This window comes from Cetorhinus maximus, chromosome 1, assembly GCF_964194155.1.
Source record: "Cetorhinus maximus chromosome 1, sCetMax3.hap1.1, whole genome shotgun sequence".
Classification (NCBI taxonomy): domain Eukaryota; kingdom Metazoa; phylum Chordata; class Chondrichthyes; order Lamniformes; family Cetorhinidae; genus Cetorhinus; species Cetorhinus maximus.
Genome location: NC_135879.1, coordinates 141917644 through 141931935, shown reverse-complemented (window position 1 = coordinate 141931935; position 14292 = coordinate 141917644). Strand labels below are relative to the sequence as shown.

General features: G+C 38.7%; 2 protein-coding genes across 14 annotated transcripts in view; one reads left to right on the top strand and one right to left on the bottom strand.

Moving 5' to 3' along the window:
• Positions 1 to 5426, bottom strand: part of ociad1 (OCIA domain containing 1) — an 85531-nt gene extending 80105 nt beyond the window's left edge. The window contains exon 1 of one of the 4 annotated variants that reach the window (XM_078547802.1): positions 5134 to 5426. In XM_078547802.1, the coding sequence (XP_078403928.1) occupies positions 5134 to 5196 (63 nt within the window). In that variant the 5' untranslated portion in view covers positions 5197 to 5426. Of the gene's footprint in view, positions 1 to 1588; positions 1637 to 5133 lie in introns of those variants that run through there. The other 3 variants (XM_078547775.1, XM_078547796.1, XM_078547782.1) reach the window with 3 other exon arrangements.
• fryl (furry homolog, like) overlaps positions 1 to 14292 on the top strand; it is a 594162-nt gene that overhangs the window by 49405 nt on the left and 530465 nt on the right. For 4 of the 10 annotated variants that reach the window (XM_078547572.1, XM_078547555.1, XM_078547545.1 and 1 more), the window contains exon 1: positions 6017 to 6317. The exons of 1 other annotated variant lie outside the window; for it this stretch is intronic. In XM_078547572.1, coding sequence (XP_078403698.1) covers positions 6122 to 6317 — 196 coding nt within the window. In that variant the 5' untranslated portion in view covers positions 6017 to 6121. Of the gene's footprint in view, positions 1 to 6008; positions 6318 to 14292 lie in introns of those variants that run through there. 5 more of the 10 variants (XM_078547635.1, XM_078547641.1, XM_078547563.1 and 2 more) reach the window with 3 other exon arrangements.

Here is a 14292-nt window from a genome sequence, read left to right as displayed (position 1 = left end):
TCTCTCCAGATCAATTATGTCCTTCCTGTAATGTGGTGACCAGAAGCACTAGCCGTAGCCTTCCAATCCTCCATGGGTATAGGAGTGATGCTAGAGGACTTGGGAATTATAAATGTTACACCCTTGTTCAAAAAAAGGGTGTAAGGACAACCCCAGCAACTACAAGCCAGTCAGTTTCATCTCTGTGGTGGGAAAGCTATTAGAAATGGTTAACTGGGACAAAATTAAGTCAGTTGGACAAGGGTGGTTTAATTAAGGAAAGCCAGCAACTTTGCAGCACCAGATAATGGGAAGCTCTGGAGTTAAAAATATAGCCTCATAAAGAGTTTAATTGCAATTTTTTCAGGAAATCTTTGGAGCAGATCCAAACTTAAAATGTTGACCTGGATTTTGTGGTGGTAATGATCGTGCTACTGTCAGAGCTCGACATAATTTCTCTATTGAAACTGACCGCAACCTTAGGAGTTTGGACATAAGCAGAATAACGTTCAGAAGTTGCAGTCAGTGAGTCCTTGCTTCTCTATAGGTTGCACTATAGAGGTTCTCACAGACTGCTATCTCCTTTTGCAATCCTGAATTGATGAGAACTTCCACTCTAACGCTCTTAGTCTCTCTGTAAAAAAAAAAAAATACTGAACACTCCAACTTGTTGAATGAAGGGTAACTGGGTTTTTAACAGCATACTAGAGTAATAAAGGTATAATGGCACAGAAGACATCCATTTGGCCAATTGTGTCCTTGCTGACTCTGTAGAGCAACCAGTGAGTTATATTTACCCTGCCCTCTCCGCATTGCCCTGCAATTTCCCTCAAGTGTCCATCCAATTTCCTTTTGAAATCATTGATTGTCTCCACTTCCACCATCCTTGAAGGCAGCAAGCTCTGGGTCATTACCAATCTCTGCGTTAAAAATAGTTCATCCTCACATCTGCTTGTGCCTCTTGCCTAAAACCTTAAATCTGTGCCCCCCTAGTCCTTGTATTATGAGTTAATGGAACGGCTTTTCTTTGTCTACCCTATGTAAACCTGCCTTAATATTTTACAACTCCATCAAAACTCCCCTCAATCTACTTTGCTCCAAGAAGAACAACCCCAGCTTCTGCAATCTAACCTTGCAGTTAAATTCCCTCATCCCTGTTATCACTCCGGTAAATCCCCTCTTTCAAGGACCCTCATACCCTTTCTAATGTGTGGTGACCAGAACTGGACGCAAAACTCTAGTTGTGGCCTAACCAGAGCTTTGTAAATGTTCAGCATAACTTCCCTGCTTTTGTATGGAATACTTCTATTTATGAAGCTCAAGATCTCATAAGCTTTGCTAACTACTCTCTCAAAATATATCTAGCCACCTTTAAATATCTTTTCACATGAGCCCCCAGTTCCCTCTTTTCCTACACACGTTAGAAACATGCCTGTATTGCCTCTCCCTGTCACTTCTGCCAAAATGCACCACACTCCTCGGTATTAAATTCCATCCACCCATTCTGGTAGCCTTTCTACATCCTGTTGCAGTTGATTGGTAGCCCACATATGCACGCGCACACACACACCCCCCCCCCACCCCCGGACACACCACTGCAGCAACTCACCAAGGTGGCTTTGACAGCACCTTCCAAACCCATGACTTCCACTCCTAACATTACTTGGAAATAAATTGCAGTTTCTTCATCATTGCTGGGTCAGAATCCTGGAAGTCTGTACCTCACAGCACTGTGGGTGTACCTGCAGTGTAAGAATTGCAGTGGCTCATCACCACCTTCTCAAGGATAGTTAAGAGCGGGCAATAAATGCCAACCTTGCTAGCAGTACCCACGTCCCATGAGTGAATAAATTAAAAAAAAGTGCCTCAAAAGTTCGATGCCCAAGTACTGCCATGTAATGCATTTACCTGAATAAGAAGGGACAGACATACTAATTATCTGAGTTCTGTCTTCATTTATGGTACAAGGGCACAAGGAGCAGTCGTAGACTGGCCTATTCTGCCATTCAGTAAGATCATGGCTAATCTTGAACCTCAACTCCATTTTTCTGCCTGATTTCCAGATCCCTGGATTCGAGTCCAAAAATCTATTGATCTTCGCCTTGACTGTACTGAGCAACTGAGCACTGAGCATCCATTGCTCTCTGGGGTACAGAATTACAGAGATTTACAACCCTGTATTATGAATTATAATGTTATCAAATCCATCTGAAGTAATGTTTCGTACTTGTTACATTTTGCACATTAATCATTTCTGGAGTTATACTTTAGCAGTGAACAGCTAATTGTGCATCAGCAACCTCTAGTAATTCCTGGTGTCAGACTAAAAAAAACTTTGATTCCTATGGAAATTTTCCAAACAAAATTGGAGCTTATGTATGTTACAACGTAGCCCATTAAAACCTCCATGTGTTAATCTAGACTTTTGTCCCTTACCTTCAAAAAATTTGATGCATGTAGCTTTGGATTTTAAGTTGCTGTCTCCTGGCTGATGTGAAATAATCCACTAGTGTTTTCGGGAAGGTATAATATTTTATTGAATTCAAACTTTTCAGAAATGTGCTTCTTAACCATAACTCAAACTACAATGACAATATAATAGAACAAACGCAGCCAACCTTAACAAATGGAAATTTAGGAATAGACTGGTCTCTATTTGACTTTATGGGCTTTTAAATTAACTTAGTAGCTGGAACATTTGTCAGCAGAAATGGAATTTTTAAACTAGTTTTAAAGTTTATTTAAATAATATTTGTGTCACAAGTGTGGTAGCACAGTTCAGAATGCCCCTTTTTAAAACATTTCTATGGACAAAATAAGATTTAAGGTACAATAGTATCAGTTTAAAAAAACAAATTGACCTGAATATTACCTCAACATGCGGTTTAACCATTCTTGTTTAAATAAAGGACCCAATTATGTTTTGGGATGAAAACAAAATTTGTGGTAATTGAATCAACAGAACTGACACCAGTTTTGTGTAAGGGCTTGCTTGTTTTTAAAAACTGAAAATGCTGGAAAACTTCTGCAGATTAGGCAGCAACAGTGGAGAGAGAAACAGAGTTAATATTTCAGGTTGATGGCCTTTTGTCAGATCAATGACTAGTTTCAGATTGGCGGCACCTGCTGTATATTGTTTTTGCATGCATGTTTTTGTTACTAGCTTCCCAGTCAAAAAGACCTTTTAAAGTCATTTTACCAATTTACCAGAAACACAGATTTTCCCATATGTATTATATATGCAATATCAGCTCAAGACCACTTCAATTTGCCCTAATTCCTGTAGTGCCAATCAGATTTCTATCTGTGCTGCTACATTTCCTCTTTTATCATATATCTGTATATTTCTAATGAGGCCCTTGTGAGAGACCTTTTTGCATATCATTAGAAAATCCATATGTGCTACAGACAACCTTCATTTACTAATTCCATACTGACTTCTCTTGATTAAGCCATGCATTTCTAATATTTCATTAACTTTATCTCAGAATTTAAGATTTTGCTTATAAATGGTGTTAAACTATCTAGGCTATAGCTACCTAGTTTATCTGTTTTGAGCAAAGGCTGCTACATTGGCTACTTGCCACTCCAATGACATAGTTTGCATATTAATGAGGATTGAAAAATTGTAGCAAGGGACTCATCTTTTTGACAGCTTTCAACAGTCCACATTGCCTGGTGTTACGGCATAGAGATCTGTTCCCCTGAGTTCAGATACTTCTTTGTCAATTTCTGTTCCATAGTCGGAAGGGATAATTGCAGATACTCTGTATGCCTAGAGATGGGGTTATTACAGGTTCTTAACATGACTTCTGCAGAATATAATGTGTTACCTTGTCCAGAATAAGAGGACACAGTCTGCACCTTCAAAGCTAATGTGCAAAAACAGATAAGCGACCTACATATAATTATAGTAAACTATATAAATAGCTTTATCGTAGGTTGGGGCTCTTTTCTCTAGAGAAAAGATTGCACAGGGACCTAATAGAGATCTTCAAAATTACAGAAGGATTTTATAGGGGGATGTACAAGTATTCACACTTGCGGGGGACCCGGACCTAAACCAGAAGGCCAAAAAGGTGAGATAGTCACTATTAAATGCAGTAAGGAAAATGTTTCCTACATTACAACAGTGACTACGCTTCAGAAGTACTTCATTGGCTGTAATGCATTTTAAGGCATGCTGAGGTCATGAAAGGCAGTATATAAATAAAAGCCATTTCTTTATGCAGTATGTAAATGTGTGTTTATATCCTTTTAAGATACTTTTTTGACCAAACTTTTAGTCATGTGTCCTGATACCTCATCCTGTGGCTTGGTGCCAAAAAATGTTTTTATTGGTATTCATCTTGTTAAGCACCTTGGAATGTTATGTTAAATAAAGGTGCTATATAAATGGAAGTTGTATGTAAGTAATTAGAGACATGACTCGTATGTTAGCATGCTTAGAAGGAACAGGTGACTTTGAACCTATAGTTCCCAAAACTTTCCATGACTGGAGATTTCCTCATCTCATGTTTGGGGTCTGTTGTAGACTAATCGATATTGATTCATTGTCATGAATAATCAACAATTATAATTTATCATCTGGCTACCATGAAGGTGAACTGGAGGGAGCTTGTTTTTTTTTAGCAAATCCTATGTTCCAAAGACTGAATAACTTGCTTTAATTTTTTGAAGAGGTTGCTAGATTGCCGAATGAAAGTAGTTTGGTTTATGTAGTACATTTGGATTTTCAGAAAAGCCTGTTTTCAGGGTGCAATACAATAGACTATGTGACATCGGAGGGAGGGTAAGGAATTACTTACATTTTCTTAAGTAGGGGATTGTTATTAATGGTAATAGTTTTGCGTGGTGATCCATTTTGCATTTCCTATTAAGAGTTTTATACTCCAACAAGTTAACTTTTAAGTTTTCAGTTGATACAAAGATTTGTGCTGGTATTAAAATGCTGAATGAGAAAATAAGTCAACAGTCAGATGTAGATGCATTGGGAGAATGGGTACAGTGTATAACAGGTCATAACATTCATATTATAAAACAGAGTATCATCTTATTTACCATGAGCTGTGTTATGCTAATATCAATATAATTAAATCTTACACTTTCATAACTATGATTTAAGTTGTATGCCATAAATGAAATACCTATTACCTTCACTTGAATGACTAACTGATTTCCAAACAGAGACAGGAAAATCTCCCAGTTGTGAACCATCAAACAAGCAAGTTGTTGAAATGTTCTTCAAATGTGTGTTTGTGTTCTTTGGACTAGCCTCAACTAAACCACCTCTGTCTTGTTGCTTCTCTCCTTGGTTTAAAAAGTCTCCTGTAAACACCTTTTTTGGCTGTGCTTTTGGTCATTTCTAACAGTTCGTTTCATCAGTTTCTCCTTTGAAGCACTTAATGTTTCTGCATTAAAGGCACTTTACAAGCTATAGGACATTGTTGCTGAACGGCATATTTTTTATTTCATTGTATGCGTCACCATAGGAGTGTTTCAAGAAATCTTAATCACAGCTTGAACTGTTGCGGTACTATTTTTCTGACATAAACAGCTTTATGTTGGATAAAATGTTCTAATTTTGAATAGAAGTGTATGGTTTGGACTGTAAATTTAGATATACTGTGTTTATATAGCATTTAAAATGATACATATTATCTCTGGAGAACAGCTTTTACTGTTGGAGATATGAGGTTCCACCCACTATGAAGTTTGAATGAGAGAATAATGTATTTGGCAAACAGAAACTAAGTTCATGTTTCTCTACAGGTCCTGAAACATCTGATGTTTAAAGAAATTGTATAATTCTTCAGTTCTCGATCTGTAGCTAATGTAGACTCTGCTGGGTTCAGAAACAGATATATCCTATGCTGAAATATACCTTCGGGCTTCTTCTCAATCCATGTGTTTTGCATGTTTATCAGTTTGCAAGGCAGGGCATGTATCCCAGAAGTTGCTTGATGATAGCAAATTGACCTGCAACTTTTAGGCACCACCCAAATCCTTCATGACATCATTCTGAAATCCACTGCAAATATTCCACCTTTATGTATTGAGGAAGTTAGCATGAGTGCTTTCATGTGTGAGTACGGCAGCTAAGCTGCTGTGTTTCTTTGCTGCACTTTTTAAAAGGTGAAAAATGGATTTTTTGAAGCGAGTAGTACCTGCTGTTATGTCTGGGGATGCTGGGGCTACTGATTGTGATAGCGTCCCCAGGCTTCTAAAAATGAGACGTTTGAGTTTGCTTTCTATAGGGCAGACAATGGAGGAAGAAATTGATGGAAAAGTTTTAATGAATTCCACAGTTCAGCTATGTGAACCGCAAACATCAAAAGGTACAGCAGAGTTACACTTTTCTTTATCACTTCAGAGTGTGGTAGGTCTACCATTGGTGGTTAAATAGCCATTATGGTATTCAAATAATGTGCTCTAAAATGTTAAGAATTAAGATAATTATATATTTTTGGTGTGCTAATTGTAGAAACATTCGTACAATCCTTTGTTCACTATGTCTATTTTTCAAAAAAATTTTCAACAATATTACTGAACGGGTAGACCTGGAATGAGATTTAATCTTCTGATACCGAAAAGCATAGGAGGCTGATATGCCATACAAGTGACCAGACTTGATCAAGGATAAATTCTCCAGCAATGCTTGTACGCTTAGAAAAGGAATTGAGAAATTTGTTCATTTTATATCTGAAATTTTGTGAACCATCTGGATTATAAATTGAGAAAGCTTAGTAAACTCTTAAAAACTTGATTTACCTGTGTTGCATGTAGGTGTGTTTGACCTAATAATCTGAGCTAATTACTTTCATACAAATAATCATGGGAGGGTATGTTTGCTTTTTCATCAGTATTAACTGTTTATGATTTAGAATAGGTGGACCAAAATGTTTCGGATAGCATAGAATTTTTACATTGCCTTATGTAAATATAGTCGGTACACGGCATGAGTGTTAGGCTTCTTGGGCATATTGTGAACAATTGGTTGCCTTTCACTGAACTGAACAATCAAAAATTATCGAGTCAGGGAAAGCAAGTCCAATTTAAAGATTTCAGTACTGGTTTAGTGGTGATAATATAATTTTAGATTTTATACTTTAGGACCTAGACACTTGAAGGGAGGCCAATTATGATTGGGTGAAAGAAATTGGGGAGGCACATGAAGCCAGAATTGGAAGAATGCAGAGTTCTTGGATGGTTGTGGAGCTGGAGGAGATTACAGGAGTGAGGCCAGGCAGGGATTTGAAAACAAGGATGCAAATTCTAAAATTGACGTGTTGTTGAGTTGGGAGCCAATGTAGATTAGCAAGCACGGGGGTTGGGGAGGGGGTAGCGGTGATTGGTGAATAGGAGATGATGCAAGTTAGGATATGGGCAGCAGCATTTCGGATCAGCTGAAGCTTACAGAAGGGAAAGATGAGAGGATGGCATGGAAAAGATTGGAATAGTCAAATCTGGAAATACTGAAATTATGGATGAGGATTTCAACAGTAGATAGACTGAGACAGGGACAGAGAGGGGCAATGTTAGGAGAATGGAAATTGGCAGTTTTGGTGATGGAGAGGATATGGGGTTGGAAGGTTGGAAGTTGACTCCAGGTCAGATAGGGCAACAAGGTTGTGAACAGTTTGGTTCAGTCTCACAGTGGATAGGGAGGGGGGGATGGTATCAATGGCCAGGGAACAGAGTTTGTGGCAGGGACTGAAAACAATGGTTTTGGTCTTCCAGATATTGAATTGGAGGTGGTTTATGCTCATCCGTGACCAAATGTCAGACAAATCAGAGGCAGTAGAGGGATTGAGAGACATGATGCTATGAGATCGAGGTGCTTTGTGTTTTTGGATGATTTTGCTGAGAGGAAGAATGTAGGTGAGAAGCAGGAAGGATACTAAGATTGGGCCTTTAGAGAACTCTGGAGATAACAGTGTGGGAATGGAAGGAAAATCTATTGCAAGAGATTTTCAGGTTAGTACTGGATAGGTAAGGATGGATCCAGGAAGCAGGAGTTCCACTCAGGCAGCTGAGGAGAGGCATCGGAGGAGGGTGGTGTAGTCAACTGTGTCAAAGTCTGCAACTAGGCTTTGATAATGCACTATGCTCACAGTCAAATAGGATGCCATTTGTGTCTTTGGTAAGGATTGTTTCAATGCTTTGGCAGGATGGAAACCTGAGTCTATGTTCAAACATGGAGTTGTGGGAAAGATAGGCATGGATTTGGGAAGCATCAACTTGTTCAGATCTTTGGAGAGGACTGAGAGCTTGGAGATTGAGATTAGCTTGCACAGACAAGAAGGGTCAAGGTTGAGAAATTTTTGACTAGAGGGAATGGCAGATTTCAAGAAAAGGGAGTAGTACCAGAGAAAAGCTAACAGTTAACAATATCAACTAGCATGGGGACCAGGAATTGGGTCATCAGCAATTAATGGAAACAGGGTTTAGAGAGTAAGAGGTGAGTTTCCTGGATGAGAAATGCATTACTTAACACTTGCATCCAAATGGAATTAGATCTGCCATATGTCTGCCCATTCTGTTTACTTTTCTAAGTCTATATAATTCACATTTTTAGTGCAAGAGACAATTTTGAATGATCAGGAGCATACCGTATCATCTCTGGGTTTAATAATTTTGTCTGCCATCCTCTACCACCAATATCCCTGGGTCTTTGCAGTTACACTGTTTCAAATTCAGACTCAATGAGGAGGAAGTGTTTCCATTTTGCCACATCAGCAGAAGGAAAAAAGTGACCAAACAACATGGCTACAGTTGACCTAACTGGCCATGGCTTCACAATTGTCAATCCAGTGCCGTAGAAGTGGTTTTAGAATGCAATTGGAAATAATAGTAACCATTTACTGACATTATGGTTGCACATATGGTTTATGTATGTACATATTTTTAAGAAGTGTGGAATTTTTTAAACTTGTTTTGATGAAAACAATTAAAGAAACCATGATATCAGCAGGATAGTGTAAAAGCAATTCTGTTGCAGTACAGGGAGGAATGGGATGACTTGAGAACTTGACTTGCAGTGGCTTTGAGTTTGACCACTATTGTTGAGTGGTGAGGAGGTGAAGCCAAATTTGCATCTTATGCTTCTGACGTTTGGAAAATGACCGAAAGGTGGACTTTGTTTAACTGAGTTTTTTTTGTTTGCTGCATATGTTGCATGTAAGTGCACTTAAGTTGATTTAATTGAGACTTTTTTGGACCGCTGGAGAGACTATTAAATACATGTCATGGTAGGTCTTGCTTTTGTAAGATCAAAAAAAAATCAAATCTTCTATTAACCTTACTTCAACTAAAAAATTTGCAGATGTCACAACATTTGTAAGCGTTGTGAATTGTGAGGTTTGTGATAGACTCCAAGAGGACATTGACAAACTGGTGGAATAGGCGGACAGTAGCAGATGAAAAGTTAATGCAGAAAGATGTGATACATTTTGGCAGGTAGCACAAGGCAAAGCAATATAAAAGTAAAGGATACAATTCCAAAGGAGGTGCAAGAGCCAGGGGACCTGGGGGTATATGTGCACAAATGGTTGAAATGTCAGGGCAGCTTGAGAAAGTGGGTAACAATGTACTTTATATAGAATCCTGGACTTTTGAAATAAAGGCATCGAATACAAAAGCACAGGGGTTATGATGACATTTTATAAAACTCTGTTTCGGACTCCACTTGAGTATTGTACCCAATTCTGGGCACTGTACTTTAGGAAGGATCTGAAGGGTTTAGAGAGGGTGCAGAGAAAAATAGTCCTGCGGGTAAGGGCAGAAACAGAAATACCTGGAAAAACTCAGCAGGTCTGGCAGCATCGGCGGAGAAGAGCACAGTTGAAGTTTCGAGTCCTCATGACCCTTCAACAGAACTAAGTAAAAATAGGAAAGGGGTGAAATATAAGCTGGTTTAAGGGTGGGGGGTGGTTGTTGGGACAAGCAGCCAGTAATGGGTGGAGATAACCAAAAGATGTCACAGACAAAAGGACAAAGAGGTGTTGAAGGTGGTGATATTATCTAAAGGAATGTGCTAATTAAGAGTAGAAAGCAGGACAGACAAGGTACAGATAGCTCTAGTGGGAGTGGGGTGAAGGAATACTAGAAGGGCTAAAAGGTAGAGATAAACAATGGGTGGAAATACATTTAAAAATGAGGGAAATAGGTGGGAAAAGAAAAATCTATATAAATTATTGGAAAAAACAAAAAGGAGGGGGAAGAAACGGAAAGGGAGTGGGGATGGAGGAGAGAGTTCAAGATCTAAAATTGTTGAACTCAATATTCAGTCTGGAAGGCTGTAAAGTGCCTAGTCGGAAGATGAAGTGCTGTTTCTCTAGTTTATGTTGAGCTTCACTGGAACAATGCAGCAAGCCAAGGACAGACATGTGGGCATGAGAGCAGGGTGGAGTGTTGAAATGGCAAGCGACAGGGATCCAAATCACTGATATATATTGTGAATAGCTGGAGCCCAAACACTGATCCCAGCAGTACACCATAAACCACCTGCCACTCTGGAAAAGGAGACCCATTTATTCCTATTGTTTCCTGTCTGTTAACCAATTCTCAATCCAGGCCAATATATTATCCCCAATCCCATGTGCTTTAATTTTACACACTAGCTTCTGATGTGGGAATTTATCAAAAGCTTTCTGAAAATCCAAATACACCACATCTACTGGTTCTCCCTTATCTATTCTGCTAGTTAAGCCCTCAAAAAAAAACTCCAGTAGGTTTATCAAACATGATTTCCTTTTCATAAACCCATGTTGACTTTGCCTAATCCCATTGATATTTTCTAAGTGTCCAGTTATCACATCCTTTATAATAGACTCTAACATTTTGCCTATTGCTGATATTTGGCTAACTGGTCTGTAATTCACTGTTTTCTCCCTCCCTTTTTTTTAAATAATGGGGTTACATTTGCCGCCATCCCAATCTGTCAGAACTCTTCCAGAATCTATAAAATTTTGGAGGATAATAACCAACCCATCCACTATTTCTATGGCCACCTCCTTTATTATCCTGGGATGTATATTATCAGGCCTTGGGGATTTATCGGCTTTCAGTTCCATTAATTTCTCAAGCACTATTTTTTTTTAGTAGTACTAATTTCCTTCAATTCCTCCTTCTCACTTGGCCCTTAGTTCCATAGCATTTCTGGGTAGTTATTTGTGTCTTCCTCCGTGAAGACAGACTAAAGTAGTTGTTTAATTGATTTGCCAATTCCTTGTTCTCTATTATAAATTCTCCCATTTCAGACTGTGAGGGACCTGCATTTGCCATCACTAAGCTTTTTATTTTTGATACATGTAGAAGCTTTTCCAGCCCACTTATGTTCCTTGCAAGTTTATGCTCATTCTCTATTTTTCCCCTCTTTATCAATCTCTTGGTCATCCTTTGCTGAATTCTAAACTGCTCCCAATCCTCAGGCTTGCTACTTTTTCTAGTAACTTTATATGACTGCTCTTTGGATCTAATACTATCCTTAATTTCTTTTGTTAGTCATGGTTGGGCCACTTTTCCTGTTGTGCTTTTGTGCCAGAAAGGAATTTTATAACTGTTGTAATGCATACATGCATTCCGTAAATATTAGCCATTACCTATCCACCGTCATGCCTTTTAATGAAGTTCCCCAATCTATCTTAGCCAACTCACACCTCATACCTTCACATTTTCCTTTGTTTACATTTAGGACCCTAGTTTCGGATCAGACTACTTCACATTCCATCTTAATGAAGAATTCTATTATGATACAATCACTGTTCCCTAAAGGACCCCACACAACAAGATTATTGATTAACTCCTTCTCATTGCACAATACAAAATCTAGGATAGCCTGTTCCCTAGTTGGTTCCTCGATGTACTGGTTTAAAAAACCATCTCGTACACACTCCAGTAACTCATCTGCCACAGTGTTATTGCTGATTTTGTTTGCCCAGTCCACATGTAGATTAAAATCATCCATGATTATTGTGGCACCCTTGTTACATGCATCCCTAGTTTCCTATTTCTAATTCCTAATATCCTATTCCAGTTCTGAAGAATCATATTGGACTCGAAACGTTAACTGTGTTTCTCTCTCCACAGATGCTGCCAGATCTGCTGAGTTTTTCTAGCATTTTTTGTTTTATTTCAAACAACCTCTTTCACCTTGCACAAGCCCTGTTCACCCTTCACCTTTGTTCTCACTATCGTGTATTGGTTTCCAGTTCCTTAATGGCTTAGGTATAAATTTCTTAACTTTGTGTCTGAGTGCTTCTTGGCCTCAGCAGTGCCCATCAGTGCACCCTTTTTTAGTCCTACAAACCACCCCTACAACTCCTCCACACCCCAAACTCCCCATTCCTGATTCTGGCCCTTCAAATCTGACCTTTCCTCTTTTACCTCAGTGCTGCCTGCCCTTCTTTTCCCTCATACTTATATGAAGTGCTTTGGGGCAATCTTTTATGACAAACATGATATATAAATGTAAACTTATTGCTATCATTGCAGGCAATATTTTTAAAATCTCTTTCAAAAATTAGCATCAGGAATCTGTTTGGAAAGAAGACCCAATACAGAAAAAATTAAAACCATCTCTTCACTTATGGATGAACAAATCCAAAAACTTGGAACTAAAGTTTCAGAAAATATCAATTTTTTTTTACTGCAACTTTTGTCAATGTTTGGTATTGATTCAGTCACTTCAATTTTAGTATTCATGAACTTGTTCGTTTGATGTGTCTAATAATTATTGCAAATGTAGTCACAATGCAATGTTGGCAGAAAATTTGTGCTTTTTTTAAACACTAAATCCACACTGGATTTAAAAAGAGGTTCTCTTTTCTCACTGATAAATGTGCCATATAGCTTTCTAGTCATTGATCCTTGTGTGATAGTCAGCAGGCTATTCAAAAAGTTGGCATTATAGCTAAGATTAATTCAGTTCTTGCTGTAGATATGCACATATACTTTGCAGCAGTAGTGCCTAGGAACGAGAGTACTTTTTTCCATGCTTCCCTAGCCCAGGGCTAATGATGTGAAAAACTGAACATAGTCTAAATGATTGGGGCTGATGTGTATGGCTTGGTGTCTCACTGTATGGAGCAATTATCCTTGATCTATTGAGGAGCTGAATAGCCTTCAAAATGATCTATTTATATTAGTTTTGAAATTTGTATGGTGCATTCAACATTCCTATGATGTTGACAGGCTTGTAACAGTATTTAGTCAGCTGCTCATACTGTATTTTGTGGTTCTGCAATCTTAGTTTTGAAGTCTCCTTCTAAATCTAAATGAATTACTTCATGAGTGTGATCTGTTGAATGCAAGCAAAATTACATCAGAAGAGGCAGAGTTGTTTTCCTGTTATTCCACCAAATAAAGGAGGGATGTATAAACTTGCACAAAGTGTCCATGACAAAGTTTTAATGACTAAGGTAGATGAAAATGTCTATTTGCGTATACTGTTGCATAACCATTTAACTGATATAAAAACAAAAATACTAGAAAGCAAGAAAAAACATACTGTTCAAGGTCAACGCTTTGATTTCAAATCCATCCGTGGCATTGCCCCTCCCTATTTATGTAATTTCTTCTTTACTCCATCCCTTGGGGCGGTGGTGGCATAGTGGTACTGTAACTACTAGTATTCCAGAGACCCAGGTTAATGCTATGGGGACCTGGGTTCGAATCCCACTATGGTGAAATTTGAATTCAATTTAAAAAAATCTGGAATTAACAGCCTGATGAACACAAAACCATTGGCAATTGTTGTAAAAACACTAATGCCCTTTAGAGAGGGAAATCTGACGTTCTTACCTGGTCTGGCTTACATGTGACTCCAGACCCACAGCAATCGGTTGATTCTTAAATACCCTCTGAACAAGGGCAATTAGGGATGCTGGCCTAATTAAATGCAAATAGAACCATAGAAAAGTTACAGCACAGAAGGAGGCCATTGGGCCCATCTTGTCCATGCCAGCCTGAGGACACCCAGGTGCCCTTTCTAATCCCACCTTCCTGCACCCGGCCCATAGCCCTGCAGTTTACAGCACTGTAGGTGCAGATCCAGGTACTTTTTAAGAGTTTAAAGTTTCTGCCTCTACCACCAACTTGGGCAGCGAATTCCAGACACCCACTACCCTCTGCGTAAAAAAGTTCTTCCTCATGTCCCCCCTACACCTTCTGCCACTTATCTTGAATCTATGTCCCCTGGTTCTAGAATTCTCCATCAAAGGAAACAATTTTATCCTGTCTACTCTATCTATTCCCCTCATAATTTTGTACTGGCCTAATTAAAAAAAAAGACCCTACAAGCCTTCACGATCT